This window comes from Prionailurus bengalensis, chromosome D3, assembly GCF_016509475.1.
Source record: "Prionailurus bengalensis isolate Pbe53 chromosome D3, Fcat_Pben_1.1_paternal_pri, whole genome shotgun sequence".
NCBI classification, from domain to species: Eukaryota; Metazoa; Chordata; class Mammalia; order Carnivora; family Felidae; genus Prionailurus; species Prionailurus bengalensis.
In genome coordinates this window covers 2,632,556-2,649,155 of record NC_057356.1, presented here as the reverse complement: position 1 = coordinate 2,649,155, position 16,600 = coordinate 2,632,556, and the positions used below count along the sequence as shown (strand labels likewise).

The window sequence follows — 16,600 nt, the reverse complement described above, 5'->3', positions numbered from 1 at the left end:
CCAATGGTCAGTATCATAAGGAGACCAGACTAGGGATTCTCCAGAGCCCCAAATGAGGCTTCCGGAAACAGGAATAAAAATCGAGAAGCGCTGAGCTTCCAAGTCCCTCTGCCCAGCTGTGAGTCGACGGTTTCTAACTTGCTGGGTATGAGACACAGATTCCAGTTTTAATTGGCCTCTCGGGTGACTGACAATGCCCTATGATCCCACAGCAGACACTTCCCCGTGCATCGGAAAACACGTGCGCACCAACGCAATGGTGTACGTGATCCCGGACGCGGAGCCCGTGTGCCAGAGATTCACACGCTCTCGTGTATAAGGCTCGCAGGACAGGCCGCTTCATCAGAGATGCCCTTCCGGCCGGAGGGAGGCCTCGGCGACGCGTACCCCCAGCTGTAGGTTAGATCCCACCTGCGCGGAGCGGCCCCTGCGGGTGACCCCGGGGCTACGCTGGAATTTTAAGGAGGGCCAGTCTGCAGAACAGCCCCCCTTCCCCAACGACGGATTCCGTCCGCCTCTCTGAGAAGCACAAGGGTTACGGACAGACGGCAGGTGCCGGTGCGGGCCGCGGTGCGAGTCTGAATGTACCGCGGGCCGCGGGGACTCACCCGGTTTCCGAGCCCGCGGATTTCTTCTGGCAGAGGATGACAGCCGGTGCGTACTTGCCAGTGTGCTCCGTGCCCTCCGTGACCTCCCAAATGGAAGGGCTGCTGGCTCTCACCCCCACGACGCTCACGCCTTTCTTCACCTTGGCCCTGGGGAGACAGAGAGAGCACAGCTCAGACGGCTCTGGGGAACCCCAGGGGCGCCGCTGCTTCTGGGACTGGGGAACCTACTGCAGGCGTGAGCCTGTGTTAATCACATCCTCGCCACCTCGCCGTCACCTTGCAATCCCTCTGTCCTGACGGCCCCCCAGCTCTTCCCAGCTTTAACAGAGGAGCTCGGACGGTGCACGGACAGTCTGCAGGCACAGAGGGTCAAAGCCGCGCTCGTGGGTGGATTTAGTTTAAAAAAAAAAAAAAGAGAGAGAATCACCTGCAAACCTCCAGACCATGAAGACTGAAGCAGAAAAGGGAAATGAAGGAGAACGGCCTAGGCGCGTCCGCTGACCGTCTCCCCTGCACCAGGCGCTGAGGACGCCTCGCCTGTATTGGCTGATGCCCTAACGATGTCCTCAGTTCAGAGCGGGGGGCTGCAGCTCAGACAGGGTGGGAGCCCCAGGAACGCAGGTGCGGAGGTTTGAACAGACCCGTCGACTCCCGTGCGAGCCCTTCCCACCCCACCGTCCCCGTCACGGCTGCTGTGAGCGACCGTGCACCATGCACCGGGCGCCCTTTACGGGCCTTGCGGCCTCACCTCTACGATCCCACGTGCCCGTGGGGCCAGTGCCGCTGTCATTCCCCCCCAGCGGCTGAGGACCCGGCCGTCACCCAGCTCACGAGCAGGGGACCCGGGTGTTTCGTCACCTGGCCGGGCGGCCACGCAGGTCGGGCCGTGCCCTGTGCTACCCTTAGCATCACACAAACCCACAGAACTCAGGAGCCACGTACTCTGATCCCACGCACGTCCGCGGCCACTCAACACCGGTCCGTGCGCGTCTGGAGGTCTCACGCCCACCAGACTTTACACGAACACAGATTTCCTGATACAAGTGTGCCACCGTGTACACACTTGGCACGTGCACACACGTGCCTCCCTACACACACGCGTGTGTCATCCCATGCCCGTTCACTCGTTCTTCCCCGCCGTCCGAGGCAGGGGGCAAGTCATGTGCCCAGAGCTCTGTGCCCAGACAGGAGGGGCCTCGCTCCTTCCCGAGAAGCTGGTGGGTGAGGAAGGAGGTCCTTGCCTGCCCTTCCTCTCTCTCCGACAAGTTTCAAGTGGAAAATCACACAGAATGGCAAGTATGCAGGAAAACGCGCGAAGCGTGGCAAACCGTCTGGTCTACAAACCGGACTCGTGTTCGAAAGTCGTGCGTGTGGCTGGGTTTGCTCCTCCTGGTCCCCCCGGGGGGTGCGGGGGACACACAAGGGGCTTTGCAGCCAGAGCAGAGGAGGGACACACAGTCGGGGACGAGACGGCCCGGGAGGGGCAGACTCCGAGGTGCACCCTCCAGATGTGAAACCGCTGTGCCTGCACGGACACGGAGGCCGGGCGCCAGCCTCTGAAACCCTGGTGCACGCTCACACCATGCACACGACCTCCCACAGAAACGCCTTCAAGGCGCACGGTGGCACAGAGCCAAGGGCAGCTCTGAGGCTGCCGTTCTAGAAAGGCGGGTGGCAAGGGTGCCCCTGGCTGGCATCCAGGCACCGGCCTTGTGGGCAGGGGGATCCCACCATCCCCTGAGGAGAGGGTCCACTGTGCCCGACCTATCTGCACAGACAATACAGTTTACGTCCGACACCCGCTTGCTTTCTGGAAGCCTGGCATTACGGTGCGTGCCAGCCAGAGGCGCCTAGTGACCAGCCCCCAGGGGACACCCTGGGCATCCAGGCTCGGGTCAGCTTCCTGGGGTGGACGACACTTAACACGTGAAGCCACAACTTACTGCTGGAGGGACTTGGGGCGTCCACAGCGACTCCCCGGGAGAGGGCCGTGGGCCCCCCCCCCCAGACCTCACCCCACACGTCTTTTCCCTTTGCTGAATTACTGTTCTACCACGAGAAGAGGCATCGTCTCTCATGGGGGACCCTCGGTGCTGAAGCTTGCAGTTTTAGGAGTTTTATGGACAGCCTTGTTTCTGCATGAAAAAAAATAGCATGCTTTCTGTTTTAAATAATCCTCGTACAAGCCAACACTTGGAATGCAGTCATCTATAAACCGGGAAGGGCATGCGGTAGGCCGGGAAGCCGTCTCGTTTTCCAGATACTCCGGTGAGATCGGCAGGTGAATAAAGCTATGATTTCTGCCTTGCGGGAACTCAATTAAATAGCAGGCAACCGGGAGGTGGTGGCAAAAAAAAAAAAGTTCAATTCACTGTGGACAGCTGCTATTATACGGAGATGAATTCTAAGGGCCGTCCCATTATTGTGCACTGGAATTTTATTGAATCAAATTTGCTTTAAATAAATAGGTCATCATCCTGGATTTGGTGATCTTTTCATTCTAGAGGACACATCAGGGCATAAGACTTTTCTGATACAGGACAGGCTCACATGTTTCTTACAGTTTATTCACAAGTAGGTCATGTGGAGCTCTGACAATGTTTCTCCCATGAATCCTTTTTGAGTGCTCAGGAAGGAACCTGGTTGACGATTTAAGCTAGGAAGTACCCAGCTTTTGTTGCTAATAATTACTGCAGCCACCTGAAGTTATAATGAATGGCGTTATTTCTAAGGGGACACGCTTTCTGAAATTTAGTGCAGGACGCTGGGAAGTTGCCTCTCATAGACACAGAACATTTTCAGGAGAAGAGACACATTTCGAGGACATGTTTCAGATGTTCCGAACTGAAGAATGGATCCTGGCTCCAGAGAGAGGGCGAGTGCATTTCAAGTACGATGGCGTACAAGAAAGTGGGTGGTCATTCCTCGAAGACACAGCTGTGGCATATACTGAGCACGGTCTGCCTCAGGTGAATCATTTTCACACAGTGATCTCCGAGCAGCCTTTTGGAACCATTAAGATCATTCTTAGGACACGTGCACTTTGGTTTCACTGGGCTTGAACCAAGTGCTAATCCCTGCCTTGGTTTATGACAAATGAGTCACTTGTATTCATTAACGGAAGTCTCACAACCTACTTGTGGCTCAATAAATACAGGTTACGTTGACAGCCTCATCACACAGAGATAAACAGGGCACTTGATTTCCAAAGACACTCTGTTACTCTGTTGTCCATGTATACTTGAAAATGTATCTACCATAGTGACAGGGAAAAGTCGTAACTTCCGCCCACAGTAGGCACATGTACTATGGATCGATACGGGTAAAACCTGCTCGGGTTCACGGTGTGCTGTGTTTTGAAAACACAACTGAGCTGCAGTGCACATACACCCACGACTATGTGCACGCATCTGTATATGTATACAGTTAACGCTGGTACAACATGGGTTTGAGGTACACATCCACTCACTTGCACATGAATCTTTTTCGATAAAGACAGCACACGACCGTAAATGTGTTTCCTCTTCCTTATGGTTTTCCTAATAACGTTTGATTTCCTCTAGCCTATCCTACTACAAGAACACAGGATACAATACAGAGGACACACACGGAATGTGCTCATCGATGGTGTATGTTTTTGGCAAGGCTTCTGATCAACAGAAGGCTGTTAGGAGTTACGTTTGGGCGAGTCAAAGTCATACTCGGATTGTCAACTTTCCACCGGGCAGGGGGTCGACACCCCTAACTTCCGTGTTGCTCAAGGCTCAACTCTACACACATACGCATATGTGGACACACACATGCACACAAATAAACGTGTGTGTGTGTGTGTGCGCACATGTGTGTTCCAAGTACGGCATCCAGGAACCTGCTGGAAAACAGCTAACGGAAACAGCCGGGTGATGTCTGCAGCGCATGCTGGGTGACCCAGCTCCCCAAACCCAATCTCTCCTAGTCTGGGTGACACAAGACGCCGCTCACTCACTATCCTGGGGGATTTGGTTAACGGCAGCCTCCCCCATTCGCTGATAGAAACCTGTATTTCCCCACTGGTTCAAAGTCCGGTGAAAACCGTTTGGGGCCAAAGCAAAGCTTCAAAAACAAAAATTCCCCTCCCGTGTTTACTTGTTTCCTCTCATTCACTGTGGAAAACAATACAACCTGCCCCATACGCCCACGTGCAATGGCCATAGCGCCGTATTCCACAATCACGCACTGCTTCTGTGGCTAGTTGACCAGGAACAGTTTACGACAATGAGGCTCCCCACCGAGTCCAAGTGCTACAGGCACAGGGCGACCTTCTCTCCATCCCCGCGTCCTGGCCCTGCCTCGGCCAACGAGCACCTCCGTGTGCTTGTGAACGACATTATTAGCGGTTCTGTGTGGACCGCGTGACCCTGGGCCCCTCTTTCTGCCTCTGGAAAGTGCTTGGCTGAGTCTCCGTGCCGTGGCTGCGGGATGATCCCCAGTACACGCAGTGGCATTACGGAAAAACTGAATCCTGTGTACATAAAATCGAAATGTGAAGCAGCAGGTTCCAAATACTCAACTATTATTATGCATTCATGCCAGTAAATTATTTCAGCATTCACCCTTAACACGGGCATATTCATTTATCGGTTTGGTACCTGGACTACCGCAGCGTAAAATATACAACAGACACACGACGGGATGTCGAAATGACGAGAGGAAGGTGGACGTGTTGAGGTCCAGATTCTCCACCGTCTCGTGGAATCACGCTGCCCACCCCATGGGGGGAACGTGCACGAGGAAGTCCCGCTCAAACTGACGCCCAAGTGCAGGGTGGATAAAGGTGACGGGCAGAGGTCACGTTCCAACGAGGCGGGGGGGACGGGTGTGGACGAGAAGCCGAGTCTCCGGCCAGCTCTGTGTGTTCACAGCTTCCCGAGGATGAGGGAACCTGTGTGCACGTGGCCAGTTTGGGGGTAATGCTAAATTTAGAAGGAAGGCCAGTCACTTCACGGAAAACGGTTTCTGACGTCACGTCACCAGCGAGGGACGCAAGGGACTGCATGCAGACGTTCCGGCTGTCAAAGGAGCACCCTGTGGAGAACACTGTAGGACAGACGATACACATGGGCAGGAGTCTGTCCCCACGAGAAAGAGGTATCTCCAAGAGCCCCAGGGGGGCTCCTTCGAGCCTGGAGTGGGGGAGGCCTGGGGGGTGTGGCCTGGGGGTGCCAGGACCCACCGCCAGGCAGGAGGGGTGAGGGGTGAACGGCTCTCAGGAGATGGTTCAGTTACTGGACACTATGAGGCCCTGCCTGTGGTCTGTCACCACTAGAAAGGACCAAGTCAGGCTGGGAGCTCCGGCCTCGCCTGCGGGGCAGAGCCCTCCCTCCAGCTGCCGTGCAGGCGCGGCCGAATGTGCAACGCTGGAGACAGGCCAGAGAGCCCCACTTTTAAAAACAAATTTTGGGGGCGCCTGGGTGGCGCAGTCGGTTAAGCGTCCAACTTCAGCCAGGTCACGATCTCGCAGTCCGTGGGTTTGAGCCCCGCGTCGGGCTCTGGGCTGATGGCTCAGAGCCTGGAGCCTGTTTCCGATTCTGTGTCTCCCTCTCTCTCTGCCCCTCCCCCATTCATGCTCTGTCTCTCTCTCTGTCCCAAAAATAAATAAACGTTGAAAAAAAAAATTAAAAAAAAAAAAACAAATTTTGAAAACACCATCCTGGCTTTTCAAAACACGTGAGGACTGGAAGCAGCCAATGTCGCCAGCCTGTGGCCTCCGTTAGCTGGGACTCTGTAAGTCAGGCCTCTTCAACTTGCGCACTGACCAACCCCGGGGCAGCATCACTCATGTAGATCATGATGTGAAGTGAGGTTTCCTAGAGTTGAGCAGTACACAACCTGCACAACTGTATTCAGCTGCTTTCATTACATGCTGCTTTATTTACAGATCATCCTGGTCTCTCTTCTTGACTAGCTCCAGGGACAAATAAAATAACTTAGAGCAGGGACCAGTCTGGCTACTAACCAACTCAGGAGAACCCAAGGAAGGCAGAAAAACAGAGCGTTACATCTTGCTTGGCCCAAAGGGTAAGCAACATGTGATGCCAGGCAGGCTGCTGGCTCTGATGACGTCCCGTTTATCCTGGGGCCTCGATAACTCAGCACTTGTCCTCCTATTGAGCCTGGCCCCTGGGCTTTCTCTGCCAGCCCAGACAGAGGCTGCACGACTTTTGAAAGACATCTTCAAGGGGCGCCTGGGTGGCTCAGTTGGTTAAGCGTCCGACTTCGGCTCAGGCCGCGATGTCATGGTTCGTGGGTTCGAGCCCCGCGTCGGGCTTGCTGACAGCTCAGAGCCCCTTCTAGATTCTGTGCCTCCTTCTCTCTCTGCACCTCCCCCGCTCACGCTCTGTCTCTCTCTCCTTCAAAAATAAATAAACATTAAAAAAGAGAAAAACATCTTCGATCTGAGTGCTTCCTGCACACAATCTTTAGTCTTTCTAAGCGCCTAGTTTTCCTTCCGACTCTCCGTTCATGAAGAGGGTGCCAAGGCCAGTCTTTCCCACAGACACCAGTTCAAACAGACATGCAGTCGCTAGAAACAGGACTGCCTGGCAGATGGAACCGTGCGGGCACAATGAGTGTGCGTATCACTGTCAGAAGCTGTGGAGGGAGTAAGGCTGGCCCCACTCCACCCCCCAAAACAGCCTGGTAAATGCGTGACTGTGTACGTTGACTGGATACGTGACCGAAGCAGGTCACGAATAACACAGTAAACCAAACCGTCTGTTCAGTGATGCCTTCAACAAACACCGTTGGACTTTCCAGGTGACATTCACAGGGCTGGAAATGCAAACAAGGATGAAAAAGGCATGTTTTGTATTGACAGGGAACTCATATTCCAACGAGAAAGCACACACACACACACACACACACACACACACACACACACGTTTAATGTTGATAAGTTCTACAATGGATTAAAAAAGGAAGACAAGGGGACAGACAGCCCAGCATAGGCGTGGCTATCCTAGAAAGATTTAGTTTATTTTCAATGTACCTGCCCAGTGGGAAAGCCAGCAATTAAACCAAGTGGGCCGGCAGAAGGGAAATACGTATACGTATACGGACGGGTGTCTTCTACGTTGGATTGGTTTTTGCCTACCAGGTGACTGGGGAGGGAAACCCCCCTTGTTCCTACTGAAAACAGACCGCCCCCCAACACTCAAGGGCACTGTTTGCATGCTCCACAGCTGATTATGTGAGCCCACTGTCCATGGTTTCACGGGGATCATGACGACCCCACATGAACCAGCGAGTCCCGTTTAGAGAAGCAAGCCTTGATGGAATCAGCATCCCTCGACACAGCTCCCCCAAATGATGGCTCAGCCGGATGGCGGTAAGAGAGAACAGCTCATGACCGTTTCTAGAAAGACAGAGTAGTTGCGTCTGATACTAAAGCAATAAACGCACATGCTCTCTGTGCCGCCCACACACGGGCACCGCCCCACTCATTCTGCGTGTGTTATCGACTCTCCCATCGTAGACTCGCCTCATGAACCAGCAGATTTGCAAGAAGAAAGCCCTGTTCTTTCTTAAACGTCACGGACTCTCGGATATAACGGTACACCGAGTCCTTCATACAGTGTCCAGAAGAAGACAGACTTTAGCTCCCATCGTCATTATTTTTACAAAGACCTGCACACCTGACTATTTTGAATTTCACCCTCTTTCCATCTGGTCCGTGCACTAGTCAATCACTCATCAAAGCTCTGATTTTGAAAAAAAAAAAAAAAAACAACACAGCAAAATAATACACAACCCCTGCAATCCACTGGGAGACGGGAGTGGGGACTCAAAGGTCTACGAGGTGTCCAAGTTTCCCATTTCGCCGGGGCCATCATCTCCTAGAGCAAGCAGGACCCGTATTTGCGGAAAAGCAAGTTGGGTGGGCTTCCTCGCCCGTGACTAGTCTTTGTGGACATTCGGCTGGGTTCCCTGCTCTGGGCACCGCCACGCCCTTGGCACTGCGCCGTGTGGTTCCCAGGCTTTGGGATGCGACCTGATCTCGCTGCCTGCGAGAGCCCAACCCTCCAATTTCACGACAGCACATCACAGAGCAGGACGGCTGTCTTCTCAGTCCTTGAGGTTGCCGGCGTTTCGGAGGAATTGCTTCAATATACTTCTTTAGTCAAGGGAAACGTTCTAAGTCAAAGCCAGAGCTCTGGGCAGCAACCTCACACTTTCAGGGATGTCTTTGGGGGTTTGTTAATTTTTAATTAACATCTTTTTTTTCACTGAAGAAATAATCCAGGCATGTTGTAAATATTCAGATGTTACAAATGGGGATACGTAAAGTTTCTCTCCCTGAAGACTCACCTCTCCTAACTTGTATCTAATTTAGTGTATGTCTTCTGGGGGTTGAAACTACATACGTGTTTAAAAGTGTCTCTGGTAGGCGTTTTGAAGTAACATCCGGTCACCCAGTGTCCGTCCGATGGAGAAACAGGTGATCTCCAATCTATCCTGCTGCCATCGGTGCTCAGAGAAGCCACACGCACACGCGCACACGCGCATGTGTACGGCATAAACATCGACAGAGGGACTGTCATGCCAGAAGAGATGCCCAAGTCCAGTTCTGACGGAACTCGCCAAACTGCCGAAGAGAGTCTACCAAATCACACCGTCACCGAGAGGGTCTTACGTGCCGTTCTGTCTGCCTCCTGGATTGCCGCAGATCCGACAAATGAAACTGGTATTTAATTACGTCGGAGGGTCGTTGGATGTGATTTTCGCAGGCTTATATCTGAATCACATTTTTTTTTATTCAAATGCCTGTTCACATTCTTTGTCCGTTTCTCTGTTGTTTGTTGGTCTTATTTTTATTATTAATTGGGAAATCGATGTCTAAGAAAATTCCCTTGGTCCACCTGGAACTTATTTTCGTGTGAGATTCTCCATATGGGTTTCGTCGGTACTACTTATTAAACGATTCACCCAGTACCCCGTTGATTTAAAATGCCAACCTCGATACATACTACATTCGTCTGCTTATTTTTGGCTTCTCTGTTCGCCTTCATTGATCTGTCTGCCTTCTCATGAGGCGGCACTCAAATGTTTTAAACACAGTCTCTTATAACGTGTTTTAATATCTGGTAAGGTTATTTCCTTCCTATTCCCTTTTTTCAGGGATATCTTGATGCTTATTTCAACAAAAATCATCTTCTGTTAGCATATTTTCAAAGACAGCCTTTCAGTTTTAAAGGAGAGAGAGAGAGAGAGAGAGAGAGGTGTGCCCCTAAAACATCCCTCTCTAAAATTGAAAATAACACCCAGCAGGCAATTATGGGGTGATGGCGCACGGCAGAAGTTCTGTCCCCGAAAGACAAAAGGGAAGTATTCTGTCACTGGGAACAGGTGCCTCCTGAATCCGAACACCAGACCGGCTGCTTCCCACACAACATCCTTCAGAACAATGACATCCTCACAGGGACAGGTGGCTGACCTTGACAGTGTTCTATTTCTTTGGGCAACAGCCTTGGGTCCCAGAAACAGATGAGACTACCCACAGACAACAATTACTTTTCCTCCTTCTGGTGACAGTGACTGGGTCCAATCGGACGGGCGGGCTCAGGAATGTTCCAAGAGCTACCAGAAGAGCGTCCCCCTCCCCCCAGGTCCTCCTCCCTGACTTAAGGTGAGCGACTTCAGCCATCACACCCCAACAGGACCAAGTGAGACGTGAGCTCATGGGGTGGGAGAGCCAGGAGAAAAGAGACAGATCCTTGTTCGTATACGAGCCCTGGATCCAACAATTACAATAAAATAAATAGAGACCAGGCTTGAAGACCGCCCCCCTCCACGCCAAGCAAACACATCCATTTAAGCCACGCGAGCAAACCTAAATCCAGCTGATGTCATGAACGTATGTGAGACTCAGGTCATTTCTTCTAAGTGCCCCTGATAATCGTCAAAGAAACTTAAGAAATCTTCCTCAAAGTGATTTTCACTAACCCCCTGCCAGCCGGGAACCCCACGGTGATAACCATCCTCCTAAAGGTTAAACAGCCCCCTCCTTCACCTGGTAATCCACCTCTGACATCACGTCCCTGCACGCTCCCATCAGTTTCTAACCTGAAAGCACCCAGTCTGAAAACTGGTCTTCTGGGCACGACACTCGTACTCCACGCTATTTTACTGGTCTGGTGGGTTTAACTGTTGCTATTTCCGGATTTCTGACACACCCAAGGCCGAAAGCAAGAGTCACCAATTCCCCACCATCCCAACATTTAATCTGGTTTTTATCATTGTGAGTTCAGGTTTTATTTTTATTCCACTTTGATTTTTTACCTTTTTTTTTTTTAATCGTGAAAAGAACACTGATCACGAGATCCGCTCTGTGAACACATTTTTTTTTTAACGTTTATTTATTTTTGAGAGAGACAGCGCAAGCAGGGGAGGCACGGAGAGAATCCCAAGCAGGCTCCACACCGCCAGCGCGGAGCCTGATGCAGGGCTCGAACCCACGAACTGCGAGATCATGACCTGAGCCGAAGTCGGACGCTTAATCGACTGAGCCAACAGCGTGCTACAGGGACTGTGTCTGCAAAGCCTCTACCTCCAAATGACGTTCCGTCAGACCCTGGAGTCCGGCATCTGGGGAGACAGAACTCGGCCCCCAGCTCAGCTCACCACGGTGGGTTCTCATCCCTGTAAACCCCAGTGGGCAGGTTCTCATTCCTGCAATCCCACCCAAACACGATGGCCAATTAAAGTCTGTCTACACAACATCTTCTGACCAGAATCGGGCTGGAAAGTATCACGGGAGCAAACTAGAGAGTGGGTCTTTCTTGAAGACATTCATGATTAAATATCACTTCTTACAAAAATTAATATGCTTTCGTGTTTAGAGCAGGAAGTACAGAGTTTGTGCACGACCCCTGCCCCCCTACACAACCCCCCTGCTGTCAGCAGGATCCCGGAACACCCCAGCCGTATACCCCTTACCATCGATGAGCCCACAACCGTGCCTCTCCTGAGGTGTCTGTGGACTAAAAAAAAAATCAATACGTTGCATAAGAGTCTCGTGTAAAAAAAAAAAAGTGTATTTGTACAAGTGCTGTTGTGGGACAAGTTTTACCCCATCTTACGGGCGCAGAGAGGGAGGCACAGAGAAGTTAAGGAACTTGCTCGAGGCCACACAGCTACTGCGTGGTTGACGCTGGTTCCGGGAGCCCTACTCTGACTCCCTGTGTTCTTCTGCAACTTTTCTGTCCCTGCGGGGTACCTTCTGGCAAACCCAAGCCCGCCCGCCCGCCCCTCTGCAGGGCACACGGGGCCTGGGCGTGCGGGTACCTCTACACTGCCCCAGTGGAATCAGACCTAGCCTCACCAAACCCTGATTTAGTCACTGCGTTACGAATGTGCGGGGCAACCTGCTTCCAGAACCCAAATGTGGCTGGCCAGCACAGACCCTTCTGGCCTTGGAGTTCCTGCTGGTCTTCCCGGAAAACTCCTCTCTCCATCATCAGGGGGAACTGAGGCACGCCCTCCCTTGTTCCCGCCCCCCTCCCCCCTGTCCTTCCCACGGTCCCGCAGGCCCCAACCCATGAGCACAGAGGTGGGATCTGGTCTTCTGACACACCATTTGCGTCCTCCCTGTCCCTGGAGTATAACAAAATCTATTCGTTTGACCCTTCAGGGCTCCTCGTGGTGTTGAAACGGCAGAGTGTGGGGAGATGAGAAAGATTTTCAGAAGATTCTTCTCTCGCTCACTCCCTGACATCCTGGCTTTCAGGCTGACTGCCTCTCTGGGCACAAGAGAACCCCACTGGGGACACGAGAGCCTCAACAGCCTCAACAGAAGCCCCAGGGCTTCTGGCTGTGGAACCGCATGTTCACAGAGCTTCGAAGAGCGTGTGGCAGCCCTACAGCTCTCCCCCGTCACCGGCCACGCGTCACCTCTGCTCACGTTTTACCGGACAAAGCAAATCACGACGCAACCTCAGGAGCGATGGGAGAGCCCATCCTAGCGTCTCCCATCCCGAGGCCAGCAGATGCCTCGACTAAGAAGAAAGTCCTCTCTCCAGAGACGCGGAAGAGGAAACCCATGAATGCATTCCCAAGAATGGTCACCTTTCTCCCCTTGTCAACGAGACACCAAGGTTTAACAGAGGTCCCAGAGACGGACCGCTTCCTGAGCTCACGCGGGTGGACGGTCAGACGCGGAAAGGAAAGGGGCCCTGGGGATGCGGTTCTGTCACCTGCCCAGTGTGGCTCCCTCCACTCCCTTTGAAGTGGGGTCTGCCCCTGTGGCTCTGCTCAACACATCGCGAGCTGCACGGACACCTCCCGGCACTGGCGGAAGCTGTAAGGGTTCACGCATGTTCTCTTGTGGCGTCTTTCCCCCGGAACCCCCTGACCGTGAATGTCCCAGATGGCACAGCTCCCTCATCCGGACCCCAACCGAGGACACACCATCGTGCGGGCTTCAGACACTGAGGCCTGGGGGTTATCGGGGACGTGGCAGAACACGGACCAGGCCGTCACTTGCAAAGCCTCCTCTGTGCTGTTGTGTGGCCAGCACGTGAGGATCTGTGGGTGCTCCCTCAGCCCTGATGACACAAGAGACAGACTGACCTGGTAGCTATTGAAAGAGGTTCTGTCGTGCGTAGAACACAGATGATTCTCCAGATTCTGCAGCACTGGGGAATTTCTCTGATGACACCAATTACTATTCCACACTGATATGCTTTCCCATGTTTTCCTATTTAAAAAAAAGTCGCTGGTAGAGAGACTTGGTTTTGTTTTCCCGTGTTTTCCTATTAAAAAAAAAAAAATCCCTGATAGAGGGACTTGGTTTTGTAGCCTGGGAGCGGAAGGGGAGGAGCAAATCCGTCTGCTTTCACGATGGCAAGAGGGGGTCTGTTGAAGGAGGGGTGGCTCCGTGCTGCTGCCCCCTGTGACAGCCTCACACTTTGACGGGCACGGAGGCCGTGAGCTGGTGCCTCTGCACGCACCTGCTCCCCCGCCCCCAGCACCGAGTGCCGATCCCACAGCCGTCCCGGTCAGCGCAAAGCCAGGCGCTAAACTGGCGGACTCGGATCTCCATTCAGCTCCCCTTTGATCGTCTCGATCTGCGTGGTGTTTGGCAGACATGGAAGGTCGTGTTTCGCAAAGGCGGAGCCCGTGTCCTGCTGCCCACGCTCTTGCTCCGATGTGCCGTCGCCTCCCCTGGCGCCCAGGAGGAAGGCTGGCAGCCGTGGGGCAGTGACGCGATGGGACCCGTAAGTCCCACGAGCTGAGCAGCTTCGATGGCTTTGCAGGATGCTTGCCTTGGGAGCTCGCAGCCTCCTCTCAGAAGGAGCCCGCTGTCTGTGGGGAGGCCCGGCCACCAAGCGGGGCGAGTATCCGTCTGACGACCCCACTGAGGTCCCACCAAATGCGTTCGGAGTGAGGCTTCCCAGGGTCCAGCCCTCAGGGTCTTGTCGTCTCCTTGGGGCCTTCCTGGCTGAGGCCCCCAGCATCACGGAGCAGAGACAGCCACACCCCAAACGTGTCCTTCCTGATTCCTGATCCACGGAAGCCGCGAACACAAGAAAAGGTTTTGTTTAGAGCATTCAGTGTGCAGTGCAGCAAGAGAAAGCAGGGGGACAGTGTTTGGGACCCAAAGTGGGAACCACTGCCTACCCGCCTTGGCGCTCATCAGAGGCTTGGGTCTCTCCCTCGGTCATCTAGTGGCCGCTCACGGGCTCAAGGGTAGCCAACAAACCTTGTCTGACATAGTTTTATTCCATCGTGAGCATTTGAAACAATATTTTAAAATTACAGGGGCGCCTGGGAGGCTCAGTCGGTTGAGCGTCCGGCTTTGGCTCAAGCCATGATCTCGTGGTTCATGGGTTCAAGCCCCGCGTAGGACTCTGTGCTGACAGCTCAGAGCCTGGAGTCTGCTTTGGATTCTGTGTCTCCCTCTCTCTCTGCCCCTCCCCCACTGATGCTCTGTCTATCAAAAAATGAATTAACATTAAAAAATTTTTGTTTAAAAGATTTATAATCGAGGGGCACCTGGGTGGCTCAGTCGATCAAGCATCTGACTTCGGCTCAGGCCATGATCACACAGTTTTTGAGTTCGAGCCCCACGTTGGGCTGTGTTGACAGCTCAGAGCCTGGAGCCTGCTTCGGATTCTGTGTCTCCCTCTCTCTCTCTGCCCTTCCCCTGCTCACGCTCTGTCTCTGTCTCTCAAAAATAAAAATAAACATTAAAATTTTTTTATTTGAAATTACGACATTTCCTTTAAAGATCCAGATTTGGGGCTTGTCTTGAAACAGGACTGCAGTCCTTGGTCTGCATGACTTAATAGCACCAGCCAGCTGAGGCTGTTACCTTTAAACAGCACAGATGTTCTTTCCTCTTCCCCACTCCCCCCTCACCCCCTCATGCCTCTCCAAACACAAACACCTTTCTTATGTCTGACCTGGACTGACTCACTCAATTTTATTAGCTGCCTGTCCCCGTAAGGCAGCTGAGTTTGGGATCCCCGCTTTTGCCTTTGGAATTAACAAAGGGTCCGAAGCTGCAACCACATCAGTGACGACAGATTCCAGTAGTCTGATTACAGTCCCGTGCCACGAAAAAACAAAGAGAACCCAACACCCTCCGATATTTTAGTTGGGGTGTAGAATATTTTGCCGGTACAAGAGTAACATACATGGGCACAAATACAGACAGGTTAGACCTTTTCTGCCGGAAAGTCCTTATGCGTAGACTAGTGAGGCTTCTCTCTTGCTCTAAATTCCTTCCCACAAGAGTGAAGAGTGTGAGGGGCGCCTGGGTGGCTCAGTCGGTTAAGCGTCCGACTTCGGCTCAGGTCATGATCTCGCAGTCCGTGAGTTCAAGCCCCGCGTCAGGCTCTGTGCTGACAGCTCAGAGCCTGGAGCCTGTTTTCCGATTCTGTGTCTCCCTCTCTCTCCGACCCTCCCCCCCGTTCATGCTCTGTCTCTCTCTGTCTCAAAAATAAATAAACGTTAAAAAAAAAAAATTAAAGAGTGAAGAGTGTGTCTGTTGAGGCCTGAGAGGGAATGAAAAAACTGTGTTTGGAAAGAAACGTAACAAAGACATGATGAAGGTAAATCCATACGTCACACGGACAACTTCCGCCCAAACTGTTTAAACGTACAGAGACTGGCAAAGGAAAGACTGAATTTGCAATGGAAAGTTACATTGTAACCGTGTTTGCTCCTGTATTAAATTCTATCTATCCATCTAACTATCCATCTATCCATCCATCCATCCATCATCTGTTATCTACCTATCATCTATCGACCATGTATCTCTACCATCTATCTATCCTCTCTAGTGATTAACTGCTTCCCTTTTAGCTCCATGCCTGCTTTTTAAATATTTTTTGTGTGTTTATTTATTTTTGAGAGAGACAGAGACAGTGTGAATGGAGGAGGGGCAGAGAGAGAGGGAGACACAGAATCCGAAGCAGGTTCCAGGCTCCGAGCTGTCGGCACAGAGCCCGACGCGGGGCTCGATCATGACCTGAGGTGAAGTCGGACGCTTAACCCACTGAGCCACCCCAGGGTTTTTTAAATTACCCTCTCTTTTCTGAATCCACAATCCTGATAGCTTGCCCCTCCATCACCACATTCATCCCTGGCAGAGACACCCAGAAAACGTTCCCATTTGTAGCATCTGGTTATCTCCCAGCAAGTGACTCTCCTTCACTGGAAAGAGAGACCTGGAGACCAGCTCCCGAGCAGCCCGCAGGCTTATGGTGAGGAAGGCATGGGGGACCTGAGTCCATCTTGCCGGGATGTCTCAGTGATGCGGACTCCAGCTACAGCGGGGCCTTAAGTCACCAAGCCCACGTTTCTGAGACACTGAAAGCCGGACCCGCTTTGTTGCCTTCTCCTATTCCTGATGGGGCTCCGGCCACGTGGATAATCCTCTCCTCCAGCCCCATCACCGCTTCAAACTTCCAGTGCCCCAAACGGTACGTTCCCTCCAGCTATGTTACTGT

The 16,600-nt window shown here is 52.6% G+C and overlaps 1 protein-coding gene across 2 annotated transcripts in view; it reads right to left on the bottom strand.

Annotated features, from left to right (window-relative positions):
• TMEM132D (transmembrane protein 132D) overlaps positions 1-16,600 on the bottom strand; it is a 558,778-nt gene that overhangs the window by 299,847 nt on the left and 242,331 nt on the right. The window contains exon 3 of one of the 2 annotated variants that reach the window (XM_043557301.1): positions 609-755. The exons of the other annotated variant lie outside the window; for it this stretch is intronic. Coding sequence (XP_043413236.1) covers positions 609-755 — 147 coding nt within the window. The remainder of the gene's footprint in view (positions 1-608; positions 756-16,600) is intronic. 2 annotated transcript variants of the gene reach the window in all.